General features: G+C 43.8%; 1 protein-coding gene across 3 annotated transcripts in view; it reads left to right on the top strand.

Annotated features, from left to right (window-relative positions):
* The window catches only part of OTUD7A (OTU deubiquitinase 7A), a 380,270-nt gene that overhangs the window by 345,467 nt on the left and 7,499 nt on the right, over positions 1-27,304 (top strand). For all 3 annotated transcript variants that reach the window (XM_041753205.1, XM_041753204.1, XM_041753206.1), the window contains exons 10-11: positions 131-258; positions 2,551-2,700. In XM_041753205.1, coding sequence (XP_041609139.1) covers positions 131-258; positions 2,551-2,700 — 278 coding nt within the window. The remainder of the gene's footprint in view (positions 1-130; positions 259-2,550; positions 2,701-27,304) is intronic.

Genomic DNA, 27,304 nt, shown 5'->3' on the forward strand with positions numbered 1-27,304 from the left:
AGTGGGTGGCATTGCAAGGAGGTGGCCTCTGAGGGCCTCAACAGGCAGGGTCCATAGAGGTAACATCTGGATGGAAGGTGTCTTCAACAACCCCCACCCTAATTCAGGCTTGCTTTGCTTTGTCTCCTAGTGTGGATAACTCTGAGGACCCTGTGTACGAGAGTCTAGAGGAGTTCCATGTGTTTGTTCTCGCCCATATATTAAGAAGACCAATAGTTGTCGTAGCAGATACAATGTTGAGGGACTCAGGTGGAGAAGGTAAGTTTATGTGTAATAAAACAGCCATATATATATAAAAAAAAACAGCCATATGTGATACATGACCCAGAAGACATAACATCCCAATTAAGAAAGAGGCAGCCTAATATACAAGTTGAGGCTCCCAAAAGGCCACAGAGCCTTATTCTATAGGGATGAAGATCATAATATTTATCATTCCTCCTTCACTTGGTATGGTTAGTGTTCTTCCCCAGTGGCAGGAGGGGAAGTCATCCACGCATCCATCTACACTTTGTGTCATTAGCAGGTGGCCATGAGAAATCTGGCTGAGTGACAGTTGGAACTAAACCTAAAGGGTCTCCCAGTCCCCGCCCGTGTGCTCAGAGTGAGAGAAGCAGCCCACATTTCTCCAGGGGTGCCAGGCGTATCCCAGGGTCCCTGAGCCACTCTAGTCCCCTCCTGCCCCTCTGAGGCTATGTATGTGTCAAAGAGAAAAAAGAGACAGAAAGCATGAAATCACAGGGCAGAATTGGGGCTGGGGGAGAAGAAGGAAAGGCTGCTTATCTTGCCCCCCCCCAAGAGCCAAGCACTGGCTCTCATGGCCCCATTTGCATGTGTTCTCTCTCTTGGCCATCCCCGTACCCTTCCAGGGTGGACACTGAAGCCCAGAGAGGCTACACAATGTGCCCCACCCCTCAGCTAAGGCCTTGGAGGAACCAGGTCAACGCAGGACAGGAAGTGCCTGCAGACCCTCCCTCCAGCCTTTCTGCCAGAGCAAGTAGCAAGGCCACTTCAGGAGATCATGGGGCAACCATGCTATCTAAAGAGTAGGGAAAGAAGAGGAGTCAGGGAACATGGGCCAGAAAGGTCATGCCCAGTGCAGCCGCCCCTGCCACTCAGCAAAACTCTCCACTTCCAGCCCCTCCCAGACTATTTTCACTTTCTTTTCACTTCCATCACCAGCAGGAGCCAGTCCCTTTTGGTGTCATGTTTCCCTTTTGTCACTTCTCAAAAAGGTCTCCTTGCTAGGTAAATGTCAGTGACTTATTCCTCCAGCCTAACCTAAATTTAGACCTGAGTCTTAACAAAAGTCATGGGGCTTCCAGAGGGTCCTACAAATTAGGATGATGCCCATCATGCTAAATCACAAATACCAAAGGAAGTCCAATAGGGCCATGGCTGTCATGGTGGGAAGGAGCTGGGAGTACTCTGGTCTTGCCCAATGCCATCTCCTTCCCTGTGCCACCCAGTGACAGAGGCAGCCTCTCTGCCTGCAAAGTCTGGACTCTCATTGGGGTCCCCCTGGACACATGAATCTGTTCCTGCACAAGGCTGGGTCCATGCTTTTTTCTATCCTACCTGTGCCCAAGAGTGTGGCCCTCTTGAAAGTGGACCTACCCCCCACCTCTCAGCCCATGGGCAAAACCAACGTAGATAAAGCAAGACTGTTAGAAGGAAACCTAAGAGTTCCTCAAAAGCATCACGGAAGCTGATTGTTCTTGCATTCAGCTCACAGAACTACAGTGAGTGAGTCACTGATTCCAAGGCCAAGAGGCAAAGTTCTTTATAATTAAAAAGTATATGCTGTACCAGGGCAGATATTTCTGGAAGTTATTCTATTTCAGTGAAGGTTTAGGTTTCTCTTCCGTATCTTTGATGAGTAAGAAAATGAACATGATTATGTCCCAGTTACTAAAGCAGCCAATCCCCATCTCTCATTTCCCATCTGACTTACAATTCAGTCCTGGAGCTTTCTGGTTGGTTCCTTTGGACTCAACAGAAGAGCTTCTCAACCTATAGAACAAGCAAACTCTTGAGAAGCATAGATTTTGTTCTGTATATAAATGCTTTCAAGAATACATGCAGAGGAAGAAGCTCATCCCCAAAAATGTGGATTTCTAGGCAGTCATCGGGGTATGTCATTGGTGAGTTCTTGGTCACCTGTTCAGGTCTCAGGGCAGCAGGCTGTCCCTGGGAAGATCACAGTGAAAAGCCTCGGCCCTGTCCCTCTTGTCTCCAGGGTGCAGCCTGACAGGGCACAGGGACAAGCAGGAGGACTCTGCCATGGGGGCAGGAGGGAGTGAAGGGTTCCCTGGGCATGCGTGGAACTGCAGGTCTCATCCCCCTGGTACCTATGAGCCTAAGCTTTCTCACCCATTGCCAGGTGGGCAACACCCAGCTTACTGCCATGCAGGTGGGGCAGCTAACACCTAAAGCCATGGTCTGAGCCCACCCTCCCTTCCTTCTGTCCCACTACATCATGCAGGGTGGTGAGGGATGCCTCCCATGTCCTCTTCAGGCTCCACATGCCCTCACCATTTCTGTCCACAGCATTTGCTCCAATCCCATTTGGAGGAATTTACCTGCCCTTGGAGGTGCCTCCCAACAGATGCCACTGCTCACCTCTGGTTCTTGCCTACGATCAAGCGCATTTCTCTGCCCTTGTGTCCATGGAGCAGAGAGATCAGCAAAGAGAACAAGGTATGCCCACTGCCACCTCAGAGACAATGTACAGGGCAGGGGTGGGCATAGGATGACATGGGGAGGCAGAATGTGGGGTCCTCCACAGGGAGCATACTCATGCACACTCAGCAGTGATGGGTTTTGTGTGTAAATGGTACCTAAGTGAGTATGCATGTATATATGTTATCATTGGAAGTGACAATGTCAGAGACAACTTTTAATTTAAAGTGCAAAGCAAATTAATAATTTCTATCACACTTAAATAGCTTTTTCTATTTTTCCCTTTCACATATATGTATATTTTATATGGATATAATTCATCTTAGATGTAAATTTTCTTAAGCCCCTAGAGCAGAGGTCAGCAAACTGTGGCCCAATTGCCTACTTTTGTAAATAAAGTTTTACTGGAACACAACCACATTCATTCATAGAAGGAGTACTGGTGTGGCAGAGCAAGCATATGCTGTAGGAGTGTGGTGTTGGGCATGGAAAGGCCTGGGTGCTGCTGCTTCTTTGCTGTGTGGAACAAGGGGTACTGTGTGACCTCCCAGCCTGCCTCCTTGTCTGTCTGCCAGGGCAATAATACCCACCTCCCCAGATGCTGAACCTCTCACCTTCCCTGCCCTGCTCTGGAGCCTCTCACCCCCATTGAAGGACATCACCACTTAACTATGAAATGACCATTGCAGGGTAGTCCCTCCATGCACTGAAGTCCTCAATGGTCTTGCGGGTAATCCCTAGGAAACAGCATTGCCTATCCTTAGGCAGTCCTGTCTCCTGATCCTTCAATATTGCTTCAATGATAAACCTAAAGGTCTTGACTATATCCCTTCCTAGCCATCAGTAGGGCCCAGTGTCTCCCCAAAATGACCTGCTAAAGGTGGAAGAAATAGAGAAGACCTGTCCAGGAAGCCATCACCAGAGGAAGCCAACCGCAGGGCTCCTTGAGGGTGGCTGTCCTTCTTTCTGGCCTACAGCAGAGACTGCAGGGGCCTTTTGGCAAATACCAGATCCTAGCATTTCAGTTATTACTGTTACCTGGTGGTTGGGCATACTGGAAAGAAGCTGAGAGGTCAGAAGCCCATCTAAGTAATAGACTCAGCCTCTCTTCTCAGCCTTTATAATGCCAAGGAGAATGGAAACAACCACAGAAATCCATGCTGTAAGCCCCCAAAGGAAGATATGGGCTGCAAGGGAATCACAGGAGAGAGGGGCCACTGATGCTTCTACCACAGGGAGTCTTTCCTGAAGTGGTGGTCCAGGGCTGGCACAGCAGCTATCAATGTTCTCAGGGATTCAGGTCCCTAGCATCTCCTTGCTCTACCATTTATTATCCTATGGTTTTATCCTCATGATCATAAGATGTGCGCTGCAGCTGCAGATTCATAATGATGCTCAGGGAAAGGCTCACTTATCACCTCTGCAGGATGCTTGGTGCCACATATAACTTTGGAAACTGGCAAACAGCAGGAAAGGATCAGCCCAAATCCCACATTTCCTCAGTGAACTGGTGAGGGGACTTTGCTCTGAGCAGAGGTGTCCCTGTAAATCACGAAGGGAGAAACAACAGCATTGCTAAGAGCTGAATTCCTATGTTGAAGTCCTAATCCCTTTTCCTCAGGATGTGACTGTATTTGGAGACAGGGCCTTCCGAGGGCTAAAGTGAGGTCATGTGTATGGACCCTAATCCACCTGACTGGTATCCTTATAAGAGATTAGGACACATACACACACAGAGAAAAGACCACATGAGGACACAGGGAGGAGACAGCCATCCACAAACCAAGGAGAGAAGCCTCACAAGGAACCATCCTTGCTGACAACTTGATCTAGGACTTTCAGCCTCCAGAACCATGAGAAAATACATTTCTTCTCTGTTGCTTTCTTATAGCAGCCCAAGCAAACTAATACAGACAGATGAGAATACCAAGGTCTTCAAGCCCAAGTGCATGGATGAGTCTAAACACAAATAAGCAAACACCATAAAACATGGTTTAAAAAAACATATTTTCAGAGTTTATTGGGAGCAACAAACAGTTGTGTTGCCCCTCAGATCTCTTGGGATCTATTTCCCACCTGAGACCTGAGACCTGAGACCTTGATCAACAGTGTCCCAGATGTTTACAGAAGATCTTTTCCTCCCAGGCCACCTACCTGGAAGGAGAAACCCAGCTCTGACCCCGCATCCCACCCCCTCTCCACACACACACACACACACACACACACACACACACACACACACTACAGTAGGCCAGCTAGGTACCTGGGTGGAGGCATTACAAAGCTTATGACTGACTTCAGCTTCCACTGAGGACCAGTCAGAGCCAATGACATCTTACTTTGGCTTCCAACCCAGAACCAGAGCTCATGAGAAATAAACAGTGGGGAGGAGGGTGCCTTTGCACCTCTGACCTGCCCCTTCCTCACAGAGCCACCATGTCCAGGCCGAGGGTTTGTTGGAGCTGGAAAGAACACCAGCTGACCCAGTGCTCCAGCTGTGCCCCACAAAAGAGCAACTCACACAGGCCACCTGGCCAATCAGGGCCACAGGCAGGGCTTGAATGAGGTGTCCTGACTCCTATCTGGGACTTCTTCAAACTTTGTTTGACATTTTCTTCTAAAGGAGAAGAAAAGGAAAAAATGCCTACTGGAACTTTTATAGAAGGTGGAAACAAAAGTGACTGACTGGTGAGAGACCAAAGTGTGCTTCTGCCCACCTCCAGTGGTCTTGGCCTCCAGGAGAAGGCCAAAAGGAGAGATGTGGCCTGGGGAATCCCCCCAAGTTCCTCTGCTCTCTCCACACCATTTAACTTGTCTCCTCCCACAGCCTGAACCCAGGTTATCTCTCAAATCACACGTGGCTGCCAAGTAGGTGCTGGCTGTAGCCAGGTGCACTGAGCAAGGGCAGCGTCAGCATGAAAGCCTGGCCACGGGCCGCTCCCCACAGGCAAGCTATGCAGTATGCCTCTCTTTGAGAATTCCTTTTCTCTGTCCTGATATCCTTCCTGACTAGATTGTTATGACCAATAAATGAAGGATTTGATTGCCCCAGGGCAAGTCAGATGGTCAGCACTCAACACATCTGGGTGAGCATGCACGGAACAGATGCTAGGTGGGAGGTGCCAAGATTGGGTAGCACCTACCTGCAGTGTGTGCACAGTCACGTGGAGAGGAGCCTTGAGACAAGAGGACCCCAGGGATTCAGAGATTCAGAGGGGAGAGATAAAGGTGCTGCCCAGAGGAGGTGGCATTTCACAGAGCAAACCACATGGCAAGCCCAGGGGAGCCCACTCTAAGCAGGGATGTGCACTGGCTAGCCCTGGCCCTGGAAAGGCCCCCTTAGCCACATGGAGGAGGCCCAGGTGTCCAGAGCGGAGGAGGAATTGACGTGTGCTCTGGGAGGCTGAGGATGACAGGGCATCACTAAGTGTAAAAGAGAAGGGGAAGGTGTCTGGTATATACAGAGCCCAAGAGTCCATTCAAACTGCAGAACTCCTGTGTTCAATTTATCCAATCTGGACATTTCTGGCTTCATTCATTGGCATCACCTTCTTGACCAACAGATGCTACGTCCATCAGTAGTTGACTAAGGGTATGTGAGAGCTCCCTAGCCTCTCAACAGCCAGGGTGCCCATGTAGGGGGATCTGAGGGCCCATTATAACTGATGGTGGATTTTTCAAAAAGTAATTTTCTGTAAGCTCTGGTTGAACCAGAGCCCAGCAGGTATTTGGAATGTGGCTAATCCTCACAACTCCACTCAAGGGAAAGAGGGGTCATCCCACTGGTGGTCCAGCAGAGCAAAGGGCAGGACTGCCACATACCTGGTTGGGGGCATAAAAGCCCTGACATGAGTGCTAGGCATTCCAAGAGCCAGATCTGGCCTATAGTCAGGGTGCAGGCTGTGGGTGGGCTCCAGCTGTTTCCTGTACAACCCGGTGGACCTGGCTGCATGGATGTTGTTCAACAAATATTCCCTGAGAATGTTTATGTGATGGCACACTATTCCGGGCACTTGTGACCAGGATAGTTAAATGAGCTAACTGGTATAATGAGTACCTGGAATTGGATTCCTTCCTTCACAGGGGCAAGACCCAGTGGCTTCTGGGCCTCAAGCATGGGTGCAAGCAAAGCAGAGCCTCACCTGGGTGACCAGGTGATCAGGTGACTGGGGCTCCTACAAAGAGCTAGGAGCTCCAGTGCCAGGTGCCCCAAATTCAGGGACCAGTGTTCCCAGCCTGGAACAGGGCCCAGGGCAGGCTCTTTGTCAATGCCCCCAGTGTCCCCTCATGCCACACAAGATGCTAGAAAAAGGGAACAAGTCCTAGCCTGTGCCCTCAAGTCATGTGGAATCTCAGCAAAGGGAAGGACATGAAAACCACGTTGATACTGAAGTTTCCAGCATGGGATCAATATGAGAGGTTCTCAGACCACAGTGAGGGAGCCCCAGTCCTTGTCTTCCTGTCTGTGCCCGCTGCCTCTGCCCACAGGATGAGATGGCCCAGCCTCTGGTGGCACCGTCTGCCCTATTCTGTCCCAATCAGGAAGCCAGCCCTGCAGGAGGGCCAAAGGGCAGAGCTATCAGGTGTGTTGTGTCCTGGGATGCTGCGGTGGTGGAACCTGGTATCTAGTGGATGCCAGTAAAATCCTCAGGTGACGTCTGGCCACAGGCTACGTCACATCTTCCTTTGGCTTTCTTTCCATCCACCACTTTTTAAACAAATCTACACAAGCTGTGTTTTCTATGATACCTGTCTGTGACTTTCTGGAGCTGGGGGTCCCCCTACCTCCTTTACCTGGTGTTAAAGTTTTCTTTTTTTACCAATGGATCTGGGCCCAAGACACTAACCCACACTGGAAGGGGATTTCTATAATAAATGTGTAAACTGAAAAAAAAAAAAAAAAAAGTTCAGGAGCAAGAAGCCCAGACTGCTTTCTCAGAGAAAGGAGATGTGGGACTGGGAAGGTCAGGCTCCAGGACACCTGCTGGTCCCCCACTGTCGAGTGTGGCTATCATGCAGCCACAGTGGTGCCCTGCCTCATACCATGGAGGATGCCCCTCAAGATCTCCCGGCATCCCAGGACAGAAGCCAATAGATACAGTCATCACAGGCCCAGAGGAGAAGTAATCTTGTCTTTGTGTCTCAGGAACAATGTTCTAGGAGCCTTACAATAAGGGGGAAAAAATGTATTCTAGGCTGTGACATAGCGTTCCTTTCTTCCCACCTCCTCCTGCCTGGCCCAGCATGTCTTATCTGTGTGTGAAAGCTCCTGAAGGCTTAAAAATGCAAGAGACACCCTTTAAACCTCTCATCTAAGTGACTTCCCTACTGAAGTGGTCTTCTGAAAGAACCCACTACTCTCATAGCTCTTTCTGTCTCAGCAGGGCTTCTCCTCACCCACTGCTGAGGTCAGCTGTCTTCAAGTGCAAGAGTCTTTCTGTGTCCTGCAGGCCAGGGCTGCTCATGGGGAGAGGGAACGGCTTGAAGAGGGAAGGTTGGGAGCTGGAGAGATTGGTAAGGTGTGGGCAAGTTGAGTGTGCAAGGCTTTTCCAATCTATTTTAAGACTTTTAAAATAAAAAGTATGTGTACTTTCTTGGTAGCTTCCATATCTATGTTTTCTCCAAGAGAGGATGTTAGTCCTTTGCCCCCATGACACTCTAAGTCCTCTGGTGCCCACAGGCATAACACCTGTGGGCTTCCCTGTCACCACATCTTCAAATGACTCTAAAATTCTGATCTAGGCGAGGTCTACACCCCACAGTCACACCAATCCTTGCATGCACTTTCTGTGTGCAGGTGCCATTCTAGGTCCTTTCTAAGGACAACTATTAACCCTCCCCATTTTCTAACCAGAGGAGGAACCTGAGGAAGGACAGACCATCCCTGCTCCCCAGGGAGCAGTTGTCATTGGTGAAGGGTTGCTAGGACAGGTTGGATAATGTGGCTTCTAAAAAGGAGAGTTGGCCAAAGAGGGTGGTAATTGGGGCACATGCATCCCCCAGAGGGGGGTACAGGAAGTGGTACCCAAAATCAAAGCTTGCTTAGGATAAACTACCATCTGGCACCAGGTGACTCAGGTCTTTTTTTAAAAATCAATGTATAAGGTAATTATTTATTTAAATAGTTTTTTCCTAAGTGCAAACAACCTGAGAGACTCTAGAGTATATCCAAGGCCACACAGAATTCAAGGAGCTCTGCCCTTGTCCCTTCAGATCTCCCACTCAGATCACCTAAAAAGTAATGTACTGTGGTCCCTAAAAATCCCACTGGTCACAGATGGGGCGGGGGTATGCCAGGGTGAATAAGGACATTGCAGCAATGTTCATACAGCCATCATCAGTCAGCTGTTTGAACATCTAGACAGTTAAGACCAATGTTTACAGATGATCACACCAGACTTTGCTGTCCATTTACTGGAAACAGAGGCTCAGTACACCCCAAAATGTGATACTTTTTTGGTTTTGCAAAGAGCAGCTCAAAATTTTGTCTCCTGCCGCTTAGAAACAATATACCATATTAATTAAAATGAGTCATTTGGGATTTTATGGAGCCAAACAGAATAACTTCACACAACAGGTCATGAAAGCAGTTTTTAATCTGTATTTGATGCACAACTCATAAATTCAATGTCAACTTATATTTCATTATTGCCCACACCAAATACAGTCTAATGTTTCCTTTCCAATCTATCTGACAACAAACCCCATGCTTTTTCTTACAGGATTGATCTATAATAAACAGCACTTATCCCTTAAGTAGACATTTCTCTTCACCTGTTATGAATACTAAGTATTCCATTTAAATAATTTTATAATTTTGTAACTCTAGTTACCTAAAATTTGGAGTCAAAATCACTTTATCATATTCCAATCAAATTGGCCCTTCTGGGTACCTGTCTCAATACAATAATGGGGAAAATATGGAACAAACCACCTGTTACAGAACATTATAAGAATCAAATAAATTTATAGTAGCAGGAAGGCTTTAGAAACCAGAAGGTGCCTAAGGAATACAAACTGCCTTCATTGTCTTTGCAATTAGCCTCCCTTCTCTTTAACAATTTTCTAAATTTGAAGATTGCCACTGAAAGATAAAGCTCGGGCTATGAGAGAAGAGCACAGCTTGCTTTCCCCCTGTGTTCTGCAGCCTACCTCACTGGACTGCATGTCACATTCCACTGCTGCTCCTCCTAGATCCCAGAGCCCAGCCCTTGAGGACAAAGCCCCTGTCTGCAAAGGCCCCTTGCTAAAGAGAAAGATGAAGAAGAACTGGTGTGGGGGGGGGGGGAATCCAGAATTTTAGCTTAGATCCCTGCACCCCAGAGTCTAGGGACTAGACACAGTCATTTTTAACATTGGTCCCTGACCCACAGACCCAGGCAGCCAGGATCTGCAGAAAGGACTTCAAGGCTATGGAGCTCTGTCTTTGTCTTACAGGAGCATGTGTGGGTTCAGAGAGCAGTCCTACTGATTAAATGCACTGGAGTGCATTTATCCGTTAGACATCTGCCTATCAGTCCATGTGCCAGCCCAAGGACCACCAGCTCTGAAGCCTGAAGCTCAGTTCCGAAAAGATACTAGCTACAGTCAACTGTGAGGAAAGAACTGGCTCAGGGTCTTTTAAGTAGTAATCCTGAGACCCTAGAAAGATAAGAAAGCAGGAATATGCCTTGATGCCAGCTTCCCCCTGATGAGCGCTACCCTGTCCCCTCCTGAGCTCCACAGCGGGCCAGACGCCTGGATCCCCTGACATACCTTCCATGGCACATGAAGAGCACTCCCTCAGGAGCACACCAGCCACCATTTCCCTCAACTCCTGAATTGGCACCAGGCCCCATCTGCACATCATGTGCAGGTCTGTTCATCAGGCTTCACTGGGCTCTTTGTGGACCTACAGGGTACTGATGTGTGGTGCTTGGGTATGTGTTGCTGGAACACAGGTCCCCACCAAACTCCACTTCAGTAGAGGGGAGAGAAGCAAAGCATGGGGCACCTGTCCATCCTGTCCTCCTGGACGTGGGGAGCAAGTTTCTTAGCCAGTGTGACAGCCTGGTTCTGCTCTCTGAGAAGACCCTGAGGGTCATGTCTACTGCTTCCACCAAGGAAACTCACTGGGGGCTGAGACTGTCATCACACACTCTGGGTGTGAGTTCAGGAGCCCAGGGGTGGAGCTTCCTTAGCCTGAGCATTTCTTTCACAGTACAATACCCTGAACTCCAGTTTGTATTTTTTCCAGTTTTTGTCTATGTGCAATCAGGCTGCCAAAACAAAGTACCATAGACTGAGTGGCTTAAACAAGAGAAATTCATCTCTCACAATTCTTTTTTTATTTAATTTTTATTTTTTCATTTTTTTTTAATTGGAGTTCAATTTGCCAACATATAGCATAACACTCGGTGCTCATCCTGCCAGGATGCCCCCCTCAGTGCCCGTCAGCCAGTCAACCCACCCACCTCCCTTTCCAAAACCCCTTATTCGTTTCCCAGAGTTAGGTGTCTCTCATGTTTTGTCACCCTCACTGATATTTTCACTCATTTTCTCTCCTTTCCCCTTTATTCCTTTTCACTAATTTTTATATTCCCCAAATGAATGAGAAACAAACATATAATGTTTGTCCTTCTCCAATTGACTTACTTCACTCAGCATAATACCCTCCAGTTCCATCCATGTTGAAGCAAATGGTGGGTATTTGTCGTTTCTAATGGCTGAGGAATATTCCATTGTATACATAGAACACATCTTCTTTATCCATTCATCTTTCGATGGGCACCGAGGCTCCTTCCACAGTTTGGCTATTGTGGACATTGCTGCTATAAACATTGGGGTGGGGATCCCTGGGTGGCGCAGCGGTTTGGCGCCTGCCTTTGACCCAGGGCGTGATCCTGGAGACCCGGGATCGAATCCCACATCGTGCTCCCGGTGCATGGAGCCTGCTTCTCCCTCTGCCTGTGTCTCTGCCTCTCTGTCTCTCTGTCTCTCTGTCTCTCTCTGTCTCTCTCTCTCTCTCTGTGACTATCATAAATAAATAAAAAAAAAAAACATTGGGGTGCGGGTGTCCCAGCATTTCACTGCATCTGTATCTTTGGGGTAAACCCCCAGCAGTGCAATTGCTGGGTCATAGGGAAGCTCTATTTTTAACTCTTTGAGGAACCTCCACACAGTTTTCCAGAGTGGCTGCACCAGTTCTCATTCCCACCAACAGTGCAGGAGGGTTCCCCTTATTCCACATTCTCTCCAACATTTGTTGTTTCCTGCCTTGTTAATTTTCCCCATTCTCACTGGTGTGAGGTGGTATCTCAATTGTGGTTTGGATTTGTATTTTCCTGATGCCCAGTGATGCAGAGCATTTTCTCATGTGCTTCTTGGCCATGTCTATGTCTTCCTCTGTGAGATTTCTGTTCATGTCTTTTGCCCATTTCATGATTGGATTGTTTGTTTCCCTGCTGTTGAGTTTAATAAGTTCTTTATAGATCTTGAATACTAGCCCTTTATCTGATACGTCGTTTGCAAATATCTTCTCCCATTCTGTAGCTTGTCTTTTAGTTTTGTTGACTGTTTCTTTGCTGTGCAGAAGCTTTTTATCTTGTTGAAGTCCCAATAATTCATTTTTGCTTTTTTTTCTCTTGCCTTCGTGGATGTATCTTGCAAGAAGTTGCTGTGGCCAAGTTCAAAAAGGGTGTTGCCTGTGTTCTCCTCTAGCATTTTGATGGATTCCTGTCTCACATTTAGATCTTTCATACATTTTGAGTTTATCTTTGTGTCTGGTGTAAGAGAATGGTCTAGTTTCATTCTTCTGCACGTGGATGTCCAATTTTCCCAGCACCATTTATTGAAGAGACTGTCTTTCTTCCAGTGGATAGTCTTTCCTGCTTTGTCGAGTATTCATTGACCATAGAGTTGAGGGTCCATTTCTGGATTCTCTATTCTGTTCCATTGATCTATGTGTCTGTTTTTGTGCCAGTACCACACTGTCTTTATGACCACAGCTTTGTAGTACAACCTGAATTCTGGCATTGTGATGCCCCCAGCTATGGTTTTCTTTTTCAATATTCCCCTGGCTATTCGGGGTCTTTTTTGATTCCACACAAATCTTAAGATGATTTATTCCAACTCTCTGAAGAAAGTCCATGGTATTTTGATAGGGATTGCATTAAATGTGTCAATTGTCCTGGGTAACATTGACATTTTCACAATATTAATTCTTCCAATCCATGAGCATGGAATATTTTTCCATTTCCTTGTGTCTTCCTCAATTTCTTTCAGAAGTGTTCTGTAGTTTTTAGGATATAGATCCTTTACCTTTTTGGTTAGGTCTATTCCTAGGTATCTTATGCTTTTGGGTGCAATTGTAAATGGGATTGACTCCTTAATTTCTCTTTCTTCAGTCTCATTGTTAGTGTATAGTTCTGGGCATTGATTTTGTATCCTGCCACACTGCCGAATTGCTGTATGAGTTCTAGCAATCTTGGGGTAGAGTCTTTTGGGTTTTCTGTATACAGTATCATGTCATCTGCGAAGAGGGAGAGTTTGACTTCTTCTTTGCCAATTTGAATGCCTTTTATTTCTTTTGTTGCCTGATTGCTGAGGCTAGGACTTCTAATACTACGTTGAATAGCAGTGGGGAGAGTGGACATCCCTGTCTTGTTCCTGATCTTAGGGGAAAGGCTCCCAGTGTTTCCCTATTGAGAATGATATGTGCTGTGGGCTTTTCATAGATGGCTTTTAAGATGCTGAGGAATGTTCCCTCTATACCTACACTCTGAAGAGTTTTGACCAGGAATGAATGCTGTATTTTGTCAAATGCTTTGTCTCATCTATTGAAGGGTCATGTGGTTCTTGTTTTTTTCTCTTGTTGATATGATCTATCACATTGATTGCTTCATAAGTGTTGAACCGGCCTTGCATCCTGGGGATAAATCCCACTTGGTCATGGTGAATAATCTTCTTAATATACTGTTGGATCCTATTGGCTAGTATCTTGTTGAGAATTTTTGCATCTGTGTTCATCAGGGATATTGGTCTATAATTCTCCTTTTTGGTGGGGTCTGTCTGGTTTTGGAATTAAGGTGATGCTGGCCTCATAGAAAGAGTATGGAAGTACTCCATCTCTTTCTATCTTTCCGAACAGCTTTAGTAGAATAGGTATGGTTTCTTCTTTAAACGTTTGATAGAATTCCCCTGGGAAGCCATCTGGCCCTGGACTTTTGTGTCTTGGGAGGTTTTTGATGACTGCTTCAATTTCCTCCCTGGCTATCGGCCTGTTCAGGTTTTCTATTTCTTCCTGTTCCAGTTTTGGTAGTTTCTGGTTTTCCAGAAATGCGTCCACTTCTTCTAGATTGCCTAATTTATTGGCGTATAGCTACTCATAATAAGTTTTTAAAGTCATTTGTATTTCCTTGGTATCGGTGGTGGTCTCTCCTTTCTCATTCATGATTTTATTGAGTCTTATCTCCCTTCTTTTTAATAAGGCTGGCTAATGGCTTATCTATCTTATTAATTCTTTCAAAGAACCAACTCCTAGTTTTGTTGATCTGTTCCAGAGTTCTTCTGGTTTCTATTTCATTGAGTTCTGCCCGAATCTTTATTAACTCTCGTCTTCGGCTGAGTGAAGGTTTTATTTGCTCTTCCTTCTCCAGCTCTTTAGGCACAAGGTTAGCTTTTGTATTTGAGTTCTTTCCAGTTTTTGGATGGATGCTTGTATTAATATGTATTTCCCCCTCAGGACTGCTTTTGCTGTATCCCAAAGATTTTGAACGGTTGTATCTTCATTCTCATTAGTTTCCATGAATCTTTTTAATTCTTCTCTAATTTCCTGGTTGACCCTTTCATCTTTTAGCTGGATGGTCCTTAACCTCCATGTGTTTGAAATCCTTCCAAACTTCTTCTTGTGATTTAGTTCTAGTTTCAAAGCATTATGGTCTGAAAATATGCAGGGGACAATCCCAATCTTTTGGTATTGATTAAGACCTGCTTTGTGACCCAGTATGTGGTCTATTCTGGAGAAAGTTCCATGTGCGCTTGAGAAGAATGTGTATTCAGTTGCATTTGGATGTAAAGTTCTGTAAATATCTGTGAAATCTATCTGGTTCAGTGTATCATTTAAAGCTCTTGTTTCTTTGGAGATGTTGTGCTTAGAAGATATATCAATTGCAGAAAGCGCCATGTTCAAGTCTCCAGGTATAAGAGTATTGTTATCTAAGTATGTCTTAACTTTGGTTATTAATTGATTGATATATTTGGCAGCTCCCACATTCGGGGCATAAATATCCATGATTGTTAGGTCCTCTTGTTGGATAGATCCTTTAAGTATGATATAGTGTCCCTCTTCATCTCTCACTACAGTCTTTGAGATAAACTTTATCTGATATAAGGATGGCTACCCCTGCTTTCTTTTGAGGACCATTTGAATGGTAAATGGTTCTTCAACCTTTTATTTTCAGGCTGTAGGTGTCCTTAGGTCTCAAATGAGTTTCTTGTAGACAGCAAATAGATGGGTCTTGCTTTTTATCCAGTCTGAAACCCTGTGCCTTTTGATGGAATCATTAAGCCCATTCACGTTCATTTACTATTGAAAGATATGAATTTAGTGTCAATATAATACCTATTCAATCTCTGTTTTTGTGGATTGTTTCCTTGGACTTCCTCTTTCTTTTACAGAGTGCCCTTTAATATTTCTTGCAGAGTTGGTTTGGTGGTCACATATTCTTTCAGTTCCTGCCTATCTTGGAAGCTCTTTATATCTCCTTCTATTCTGAGTGAGAGCCTTGCTGGATAAAGTATTCTTGGCTGCAGGTTCTTCTCATTTAGGACCCTGAATATCTCCTGCGAGCCCTCTCTGGCCTGCCAGGTCTCTGTGGAGAGGTCTGCTGTTAACCCAATACTTCTCCCCATAAAGGTTAGGGATCTCTTGTCTCTTGCTGCTTTAAGGATCTTCTCTTTATCTTTGGAATTTGCAAGTTTCACTATTAAATGTTGGGGTGTTGAATGGTTTTTATTGATTTTAGGGGGGATCTCTCTATCTCCTGGATCTGAATGCCTGATTCCCTTCCCAAGTTAGGGAAGTTCTCAGCTATGATTTGTTCAAATACACTTTCTGGTCCTCTGTCCCTTTCGACACCCTCAGGAACCCCAATTTTTTTTTTTTAGAAATCCCAATTAAACATAGATTTTTTCCTTCTGAGGCTGTCATTTATTTCTCTTAACCTTTCCTCATGATCTTTTCATTGTTTTTCTCTTTTTTCCTCAGCTTCCTTCCTTGCCATCAACTTGTCTTCTATGTTACTCACTTGTTCTTCTACCTTGTTAACCCTCGTCGTTAGGACCTCCATTTTGGATTACATCTTATTTAATTGATTTTTAATTTCAGCCTGATTAGATCTAAATTCTGCAGTCATGAAGTCTCTTGAATCCTTTATGCTTTTTTATAGAGCCACCAGTAGCTTTATAATTGTGCTTCTGAATTGGCTTTCTGACATCGAATTGTAATCCAAATTCTGTAACTCTGTGGGAGAGAGGACTGTTTCTGATTCTTTCTTTTGTGGTGAGTTCTTCCTTCTAGTCATTTATCTCAGTGCAGAGTGGCTAAAAACAAGTTGTACTGGAAAATGGAAGGAAAAAGAGAAAAAAAAAAAGGGTAGGAACAAACAAAAAACAAGGAGGGGTATCCTCTGATTCTATATACTGTAAGTCCCTAGACTTCCCCTAGAACTTTCCAGCGCTACTTGGTCAAGAACTTGCTCTCCTCTGCCGTTCCAGCTGGTCTTCTGGGGAAGCGGCCTGCTGTGCTGATTCTCAGGTGTGTGCACCTGGGGGAGCTGCCCCACACCCTGCCAGGTGCAGGGTTCAGTGGGAGCTGTTTATCCTGTGAGGCCCCTGCTCCCTGGTGGCCCTGCTCAGTGCCAGGAACAAGGTGACACCAGGAGAAACAACAACAGGGGCTGTGGCCAGTTATCCAGCCCTGGAGTCAGTTCCAGCTGTAACTCCACAGCTCCCAGTCCGCAGGGGCCTGGACGCTCCAGGGGCGGGGGGCGCTGATCTGCACAGCTCGGAGGCGCCTGGCAGCAGGAGCGTCCTTGCTGTCCTGTGTCCTCCTGGCCTCCACCTGTGCAGATCACAGCTGGATCCTGGGCTGTGTCCACCAGCGCCTTGGGCTCCAGGGTCTGCGCCACCGCTGGAGTGACACTCCCGGGGCCGCGCAGCCTCCTCGCGTGGAGCCGCCGCCTGAGGGAGTTGCTCCCAGGGCCCCGCCGGGCGCGCCCTCCAGCCCTTTAGGGAGCTCGGCCCACAGTGTGTGGCGCGCTCTCCACCAGGGCGCAGGCGCAGTTCCTGTTAGTGACCCCGGGAGCCTGAGGGCATCACTGCCCTTCCTGGGATCCTGCCCGAGTTCCCTGCCAGCACCTTTCCATCCGGGAAGATTGGTAAAGTTCCTGCTTCTCCGGACTGGGCTTTCCTGTCCTGGGAGCTCTCACACCGCCCGGCCTTAGCCCGGCTCCTTGAGGCGGGGGGCCCTCCCCCTTGGATGCTTTTTTATTAATTTATTTTTTTCTGTCTTCCTACCTTAATAGAAGCGTGAACTCTTCTCACTGTAGCATTCCAGATGTTCTCTCTTTAAATCTCAGTCCAAACTTGTAGGTTTTCAGGATGATTTGAAAGTTATCTAGCTAAGTTGATGGGGACAGGTGACTTGGGGACCCTACTCTTCCACCATCTTGCCCCACCTCTCCTATCTCTCACAATTCTGATACTGGAAGTCCAAGATCAAGGTGCTAATAGAAACCATGTCAGATAAAGAACCTCTTTCTAGATTGCAGATGGCTGCCTTCTCTTGTACCCACATGGCAGAGAGAAACAGGCAGAAAGCAAACTCTTTCTTGTGTCTCTTCTTACAAAGGCACTGATCTCAGTCATGAGGCCTCCATCCTCATGACCGAATCACCTCCCAAAGGCCCTTTCTGCAGAAACCATCACATTAGGAGTTAGGTTCCAATATATGAATTTGGGAGGACACATTCAGTCTATAGCAAGTTTATTCCATAGACTACTAACCAAGCCAAAGACTATATCTACATATAAATGTTAAGCCGGAGAATTTGTGTCTACCACCTGTGAACTTGCTACCCTGTGAGCTTGGTACCCTGTGAACCTGGTACCCAGCCCATCTCCCATCTTCAGTGGACTGGCATCTGCCTTGAGTGCAGGATATCACCCACCATCTGACGCAGCCCCTTTTATCCCTAAAGGGAGTGGCACAGGAAAGACCCCAGGCCCCCTAGGCAGAAGCCAGCCCATATCACCCACTCATCCTCTGCTTTCCAACACCTTTAGCCTGAGCTCATCTTGTAACTCATGACCAGAAAGCAACAAGCAATAGCCAACACATACAATCATTTTATGATTGTTTTATGTGTTTGTTTTATGTTCCTAGCATTAAAACCTTGGCTGGCAGGGCTCTGTGTCCACAGAAACAATAGGTGACTGTTCACCTATGCATTTTGGACCTACTTCAGAGAGGCAAAGACTTTGTGTCCCCATGCAGTGGGATTCTCACTCCCCATGTCCCTCCTTCATTCACAGTGCCACTTCATAGGAACCGGATTCCATCTCAGGAGGATTTGGGCTGCAAGTAAGAGAAAACACTCACAATGACATAAAAAATAAAGAGGTTTATAATCTTATGTAATGAGAAATCTAATGACCAGCAGTTGATTGACTTGAGATCCGACACTCATCAAAGAGCTGAGCTTTTTCTGTGTCCATTGTTCTTGGCTTATTGCCTTTTGTCCCATAATTGTCCCTCATTGGTCAGATGATTGTTGTGGCTCCAAGCGCTATACATTCACATAAAAACATGAAGAGGTCAGAAAAACCCTGGCCCTCCTTTGTGTTGCTTTTAACCAGGAATCATCCAGCTAACTTCCTCTTACATATCATTGAGGAGATTTTGCTCCACACTTTGTCTCAGAAGTCACAGACAAGACCAAATAAGTCAACTGTGGATGCCTTAGAGCCATACTGACCCATCCTGACATGCCCAGAAGGTGGGGTCTGCTAGTGAGGACAAAGGGTGGGCAGCCAGCAGTGACTGCTGCACTCCCCCATGACCCTCAAAAATTTCTGCCTCTCCCAAGACATTTTCAGAGTCCTCCACCATAGCAAGATATCTCTTAGATGGGGGACTTATCAGACTTTGCTTTTCATTTTGCCTTTTCTCAACCGCCCCCCACCCACCATACATTATCTCATTTCACTTTCACAAAACCCTGAGGTTTAGTGAATGTGGGACAAAGGTCATTCCCCAATCCTGTTCCCTCTCTTGACCCACCCAATAGGGCTGCAAGGTGAACTAAAGTCTGGGGCTCCTTTCTGTAACAGCTCACAGGTTTTTACACTGGATTTGGTAGATGGGCTTCAGAGATACACTGACCCAGCTGAAATTATTCACAAAATTGTGAACATGCATGTCAGATAGAAGCACTCAGTAAGTAGAAAAGTCAGTATGTATGTGTGTAAGTTTATATGTGTGTACATATATATATTTATAAATGTTGCATACATGCCTAACCATTTTAACTGAAAGCACAAATGTACCTTTATTCCTCAGTTGCATGCTCAGGGATGAAGGACAGGGACTCTGAAATCCAGTGGCCTGAGTTAAAATCCTGACTTGGTAACTTACTACCTGGATGACAGGATAAGACACTTAGTGCCTCTGGGCCTCCGTTTCTTCTTCTGCAAGCTGGCTCCACAGATCATTGAGATCACATGAATCAATTCCATGTAGAATGTGCACAGTAAGCAGCAGACACCTTTTTGGTGTTACCATCTAGATTCTACCTAGTGTTGTTTGTTTTTGCAGGAGTCATACCTCTAATGTGCCTACTACCAGTTCCACTTTGAACTTCTTTCAAATGGAGCAAAGCCCATGCAAAGTGTAAACTCTCCTGGGCTTTTACAATGATTATATCCTGTCTTCTTTGGCTGTCTCTTTCACACAGTGGTGTTCGGGATGGATCAGTGGAGTATCCAGGCCCAGGGTATACAGTAAGGAGGGGCACTGTCTAGAGAGAATTTTAAAACAATAATAAAACAAACTCAAAGTGATTCTGCTTTGTATCATCACTATATCCTACAATTCTAAATAATATTAGTGAGAGAAACCCTCCCCACTGGGAAAGGGCTATTCCCAATGCCCCACCCATGGTCCGCCAGTGCCTCATACCTACCCTTAGTTCAACTTACCTTCCAAGAATCCATTTGATTTTCATAAAAAGCACAACTTGCCTTTATGGATACTTAATGTGCCAAGTACCTGAGCTGTATAATGACAACAGCAGTGTGGCTAAACTGGAGGGGACAGGCACAGCATGGTATGCTCACAGTGATGCAGCACCATCCACCATGGGCCTGAACAGACAACCTCAGGGGCAGCCTGCTCCCCAGGATTAGAGAGTCCTTGGTAGTACCGCATATGACCAGAGGAAATGGACAGTTTCCTGGTAACCTGAAGTCCTCTAAGAGAGTTTCCTTGGGGGACATCTTTCTGGGGAAAAGTTCTGTAGAAAAGAAACCTTTGCCCCATCAGAAACCAGTGGGCAGTTTGGAGTGTGAGGCTATGGGTGGCTCATCCACCAGGAACTATCCGCTTTCCATGTAGTAGTCTGAGGTAAAGGACTATCATTGCTTTGCACATCAAGGTTTCATGAAGCAAATCCTAATAAAGTGAGTCTGATTTTTCCCAGAGGCACAAGGATGCAAAGTCCTTGCCCACCCAGGGACACTACATCAGGCTAACCACAGACTGTTCTCAGACAGAGAGCAGAGCTACAGCAATGGTAGAAGATGGGAGCAAGGAGAGAAAGGGGACAAGAAAGATTGCTTTTTGAAGGCTCCCTGTTCTTCATCAGCCAGATCCTAGACATCCTAAAGCCAGACATGATGTCTTATTCATCTTTGTGTCTCTGGCATCAAGACACCTGAGAGACATTTAATAAATGTTGAATGAATAAAGAATGAATAAAATTAGATGTTCCCAATATACTAACTTAAGGTAATTCAGAAAAAGGCAGTGTGCTGTTGTCATTATACAGTTCAGGTACTTGGCACATTAAGTATCCATAAAGGCAAGTTGTGCTTTTTATGAAAATCAAATGGATTCTTGGAAGGTAAGTTGAACTAAGGGTAGGTATGAGGCACTGCAGACCATGGGTGGGGCATTGGGAATAGCCCTTTCCCAGTGGGGAGGGTTTCTAATATTATTTAGAATTGTAGAAAAATAGAAGAAAAGAAGAATGTACATTGTAGAGTAAGGCAGGCCAACATTTAAATCACAGCTTTAACTTTGGCTTGGGCAAGTTATTTATGTACCAGAGCCTTCATTTCCTCTTCTGGAAAATTGGAACAAGAATCCTTTAACTGTTGCAAGAATTGTAAGTAATGAATTGAGAGCTCCTAACATAGTATTGACTGAGGGTTAGACACACAGATCAACAGCATAGGATATAGAACCCAGAAATAGCCCCCACACAAATAAGCTCAGCTGATTTTTGACAAAGGAACAAAGTCAATTCAATGGAGGATGAAGAGTCTTTTCCACAAATGATGACAAAGCAAATGAACAACTGTAGCCAAAAAATATGAACCTGAACCTAAATCATAATAATTCAAAAATTAGCTCAAAATGAATCACAGAATAAATGTAAAATGTACAACTATAAAACCTCAAAGAAAATACGCAGACCCAGGGCTAGGCAAAGAGCTCTTAGCCATAACACAAAAGCATGATCCAAAAAAAAGAAAAATGTATGAATTGGACCTCTGTTCTGCAAGAAAACAAAACAAAAACACAACTATTAAGAAGATGAAAAGACAAGCTACAGACTGGGAGAACATATTTTAAAAGCACATGTCAACAAAGGATTTGTATCTAAAATACACAATGAGCTATCAATATTCAACAGTAAAAAAAAAAAAATCCAAATTTAAAAATGGGAAAAAGCCATGAACAGACATGTCACCAAAAAAGAGATACAGATGGCAAATAAGCACATTGAAAGATATTCAACCTTAGAACCACAATGAGCCATCACTGCATACCTATCAGAATGGCTGAAATTTTAAAAAGTGATAATATCAAATGCCGGAGAGGACATGGAGCTACCAGATCTCTCATACATTGCTAGTAGGGATGTAAAATTCTAGAAAATAATTTGACAGTTTCTTATGAGACTTTGAATCACTTACCATATGACCAAGAAATTATACTCTTAGGTATTTATCCCAAAGAAATAAAAATGTATGTCTGCACAAAAGCATATACACAAATCTTTGTAGTGACTTTCTTTGCTATAGCCCCAAACTGAAAACAACCCAAATGTCTTTCCTGAGTGAATGGTTAAAGAAATTATGGGGGATGCCTGGGTGGCTCAGTGGTTGAGCATCTGCCTTCGGCTCAGGGCATGATCCTGGAGTCCCAGATTCAAGTCCCACATCGGGCTCCTTGCATGGAGTCTGCTTCTCCTCCTTCTGCCTATGTCTCTGCCTCTCTTACTGTGTCTCTCATGAATAAATAAATAAAATCTTTAAATAAAAAAATAAATAAATATCCATACCGTGGAATCCTGCTCAGCAGTACAGAGAAATGAATATGATGCATGCAATGAGTTGGTGGATCTTGGAATTATGGTGAATAAAAAAGTCAACCACAAAAGATTACATACTATATGATTCCAGTTATGTAGCATCCTTGAAATGGCCAAACTATAGAGATGGAGAACAGATGAGTGATTCTGTTAGCCATGGATCACCAGCGAAACAGCATCAGGAGGATATATACAGATTTATGTAAGAAGAGATTTATTTTAGAAATTGACTCAACAATTCTGGAGGCCAAGAAGTCTTACCATCTGCAAGCCGGAGAACCAGGAAAGCCAGTGGTATAATTCAGTTCTGAGTTCAAAGGCCCAAGAAGTGGGGGCCAATGGTAAAATTTCCTATTCAAGTCTGAAAGACTGAAAACCAGTAGCAGCACTGTCCAAGGGCAAGAGAAGCTGGATATTCCAGCTCAAGAAAAAAGCAAATTTCCTCCTTCCTCTACTTTTTTGTTCTATCTGAGTTCTGAATGGTTTGGATGATGTCTGTTCACACTGATGAAGACGATCTTCTTTTCTCAGTCTACCAATTCACATCCTAATCTCCTATAGAAATACCCTAAATATGTTTTACTAGCTATCTAGGCATCTCCTTATCCCAGTCAAGGTGACATATAAAATCACCTATCACAGTGGTGGACAGGGATTAGGGACAGGAATGAAGTGCTCAAAGGAAGTGGGTATGTTTATAAAAGAGGAGCACAAGGGGCTCTTGTAGTGATGCAACCATTCTATATCTTGAGAGGATTATACACATATGATAAAATTCCATGGAACCAAATACACATACACACACACAGATAAATGCATGGAAAATTTATGCAATCTGAATACACTCAATGGAGTGTACCAAGTCTGTATCCTGGCTGTGATATTTTACTCCAGTTATGCAAGATGTTAGCATTGAGGGCACCTGGGAGAGGGATACACAGGATCTCTCTGAATTATATCTTACAACTGCATTTAAATCTACAATCATCTGAATGGATAAAGAAGATGTGGTTTATGTATACAATGGAATATTACTCAGCCATTAGAAACGACAAATACCCGCCATTTGCTTTGACACGGATGGAACTGGAGGGTATTATGCTGAGTGAAATAAGTCAATCGGAGAAGGACAAACATTGTATGGTCTCATTCATTTGGGGAATATAAAAAATAGTGAAAGGGAATAAAGGGGAAAGGAGAAAAAATGAGTGGGAAATATCAGAAAGGGAGACAGAACATGAAGACTCCTAACTCTGGGAAATGAACTAGGGGAGGTCAGCGGGGGATGGGGGTGACTGGGTGACAGGCACTGAGGTGGGCACTTGACGGGATGAGCACTGGGTGTTATTCTATATGTTGGCAAATTGAACACCAATAAAAAATAAATTTATAAAAATAAAAAATAGAAAATAAATCTACAATCATCAAAAATAAATAAATAAATACATAATAAATAAATCTACAATCATCTAACAATGAAAAGTCCAACATTCTAAAATGTGGTCTTAAGATATGGTAAACGTGTATTGGCTAACAAGAATATCAACAGCCTAAGATTATTTAAAAGCCATTTACCTACCATCTATCCTAACTTCTTAAAATATGAATTTGGACAATCTATTTTTCTTTATGCATCTTTTCCAAGAAACAGCTTTTGACTCCACTGATTTGTCTACTCTACCTCTTTTTGGTTTCATTGATTTCTGCTCTGATCTTTATTTCCCTCCTGCACAACTTTGAGTTTAATTTGCTATTTTTTTAGCTTTGTAAAGCAGAAATTTATTTTATAAATTTAGAACATTGCTTCTTATCTAATATAAGTATTTTGCTGCCATAAATTCCCCCTAAGTACTGATTAGTTACATCACACAAATTTTGATAAATTGTATTTCCATTTCATTGTGTTCAAACTATTTTTTCTTAATTTCCCTTGAGACTTCCTCTTTGGCCCATGGATTATTTAGAAGCACGTTGTTTAAGTTCCAAATAGTTGGAGAGTCTCTCCAAATATCTTCTGTTACATGTTTATAGTTTTATTTAGTAGTCGTCTGAGAACAAACTTTCCATGATTTCTATTCTTTCAAATTTGCTATGGTGGGCTAAGAATATATTCTATCTTGGTGAATATTTCATATACTTTTGAAAATAATGCATCCTGCTCTTGTTGCAATCTATAAATGTCAATTCATTCAAGTTCTCTGATGGTGTTCAGGTCTTCTGCATCCTTGCTGATATTCTGTCTACTTGTGATATCAATTACTAAGGAAAAAATGATGAAGTCTCCAACCATAACAGATTTGTCAGTTTCTCCTTTCATTTTTGTTAGTATTTGCTTTTAGTACTCTGAAGTTCTGTCATTAAGAGCATGCACACCTGTAGGACTGTGATGGTTTCTTGGAGAGTTGAGACTATATCATTATGTAATGTACCTCTACATCTTTGGTAACAATCCTGGTTCCGGAGTCTACCTCATCAGACATTAACATAGTCACTCTAGCTTTTTTATAATTAGTGAATATCATTTAAACTATCTGTGTCTTTATATTTAAAATGAGTTTCTTGTAGTCACTAGAATGGAGTATTGCTTTTCCCATCCATTCTGACAATTTTGCTTTTTAATTGGTATTTTTTGACCATTTACATCTTGTGGTATTAATCATATGGTTGGATAAGTGAATTTTGCGTTAAATGAGTTGCTTAATGGCTCCATTTTGTCTCCACTATTGATTTATTATGCCTCCATTGTTCATTATTAGGGATTTCCCTAGAGTTTACAATAAATATCTTTAATTAATTAGATTCTATATTACATATTCTATTCAAGAAATATTCTACTTCACGTGTTGTATAAGGATCTTATGAGTTTATTTGCAACCACTTCCTCCCATCCTTTGTACCATTACTGTCAAGCATTTTACTTTTACATATGCTATAAATACATAATACACTGCGGCTCTCTTTACCTTACTTTCTCTTAGAACTATTAAAAGGAAGAAAAATTAGTTTTATTTCCATATTCATTTATTACATTTCTATTGCTTTTCATTTTGTTATATAAATCCAAGTTTCTACTGGCAGCATATTACTTCCCTGTAAACATTTCCAATTTCCTTTAATATTGTCCAGTGCAGTATATATACATATACATATACATATACATATACATATACATATACATATTTTTTCCTAGTACAGTTCTGTAGGCAATTAATTTTTTTCACTTTTGTTTGAGAAAGAATGTCTCCATCTTTCAGAGATTTCTTTCTGGATATAGAATTAGCAGGGTTTTTTTATTTCAGCACTTTAAAGATGTCACTCCATTGTCTTCTGGCTTACCTCTTTTGTCATGAAAAGTCTGCTAAATTTCTCACCTTTGTTTCTCTGTATGCAATGTGTCTTTTTCCTCTTGTTGCTTTTAAGATTTTGTCTTTGGTTTTTCATATGTTTAAATATGCTAAGTATGGGGATATTTTTGGTGGTGGTGGTAGTGGCGTATTGTTTTCCTGCTTGGTTTTTTTTTCCTAACTTCTTAGATCTATGCTGGGATTTGTCATTCACAGTGTAAAGCTTGTCTGCCATTATTTCTTTAAATATCCTTTGTCTTGTGCTCTCTTTTCCTTCAGGGATTCCACTTACACAGATCTTAGGCTGTCTAGTATTACCCCTACCCCATAGCTCTTGTGTGTTCTGTTCTGTAGACTTCCACCAACTCTTTTTCTCTGTGCATTTCAATTTAGATAATTTCTGTTGACTTATCTTGATGTTCACAGATTCTCGTCTCAGCTGTGTAAAGTGTACTGATCAGCCGCTCAAAGGCATTCTTCATCTCTCTTACTGTGTTTTTTTCATTTCTAGCATTTCCACTTGTCTTGTTCTTCAAATGCTTTATCTCTTACCAACATGTTGGTTTGTTTGTTGTTTTTTCTTATCTTTTCTTATGCTAGCAGTTTTCTTTTTTTTTTTTTAATTAATTTTTATTGGTGTTCATTTACCAACATACAGAAAAACACCCAGTGCTCATCCCGTCAAGTGTCCACCTCAGTGCCCGTCACCCATTCCCCTCCAACACCCGCCCTCCTCCCCTTCCACCACCCCTAGTTCGTTTCCCCGAGTTAGGAGTCTTTATGTTCTGTCTCCCTTCCTGATATTTCCCAACATTTCTTTTCCCTTCCTTTATATTCCCTTTCACTATTATTCATATTCCCCAAATGAATGAGAACATACACTGTTTGTCCTTCTCCGATTGACTTATTTCACTCAGCATAATACCCTCCAGTTCCATCCACGTTGAAGCAAATGGTGGGTATTTGTCGTTTCTAATTGCTGAGTAATATTCCATTGTATACATAAACCACATCTTCTTTATCCATTCATCTTTCGATGGACACCGAGGCTCCTTCCACAGTTTGGCTATTGTGGCCATTGCTGCTAGCAGTTTTCTGTTGAAAGCCAGAACTAAGCATGCCTTACCTTTTGCTAGGTCTTTAGCATGGGGTTTGGACCAGTCTAGACAAGACTTGAAGCAGGTTTTGGTTTCATTGCTGCTTTGGTTACCCTTAGTGCACTCGGCCTTCAGAGTTCACTGGTGATATCTTGTGTTTTGCCAGAAAGTTTTTCTCACTGTCTGCTGCACCCTCTCTTCAAACTCCTGTCCCTCTTCTAGTACTAAACTGCTATTACTTGCAGCTTGTTAGCCTGGGTGTGGCAATGGGAGCCTGAAGGGTGATGTTTTTGTTATTCTAATTAAGCTTCTGTTTTAGGCAGGTACTGTGTCTCCAGATCTTGGAAAAGAAGTGACCTCCTCCAGCTGTATTTTGGGCTCAGCACAAGTTCCTGCCCCTTCCCCAGGGAAAAAAAAGGGGGGATTTTGTTTTTATTTCCTCCTCCCACCCCAAGCTTTACTGGGGAAAGACCCCAATGCCCTAAGGTCAACAGTGTTTGTTGCCCTGCTTTTGCAACTTAAGCTTTTGTTCTTTAGGATAGAT

The sequence above is a fragment of the Vulpes lagopus genome, chromosome 4 (assembly GCF_018345385.1).
Source record: "Vulpes lagopus strain Blue_001 chromosome 4, ASM1834538v1, whole genome shotgun sequence".
Classification (NCBI taxonomy): Eukaryota; Metazoa; Chordata; class Mammalia; order Carnivora; family Canidae; genus Vulpes; species Vulpes lagopus.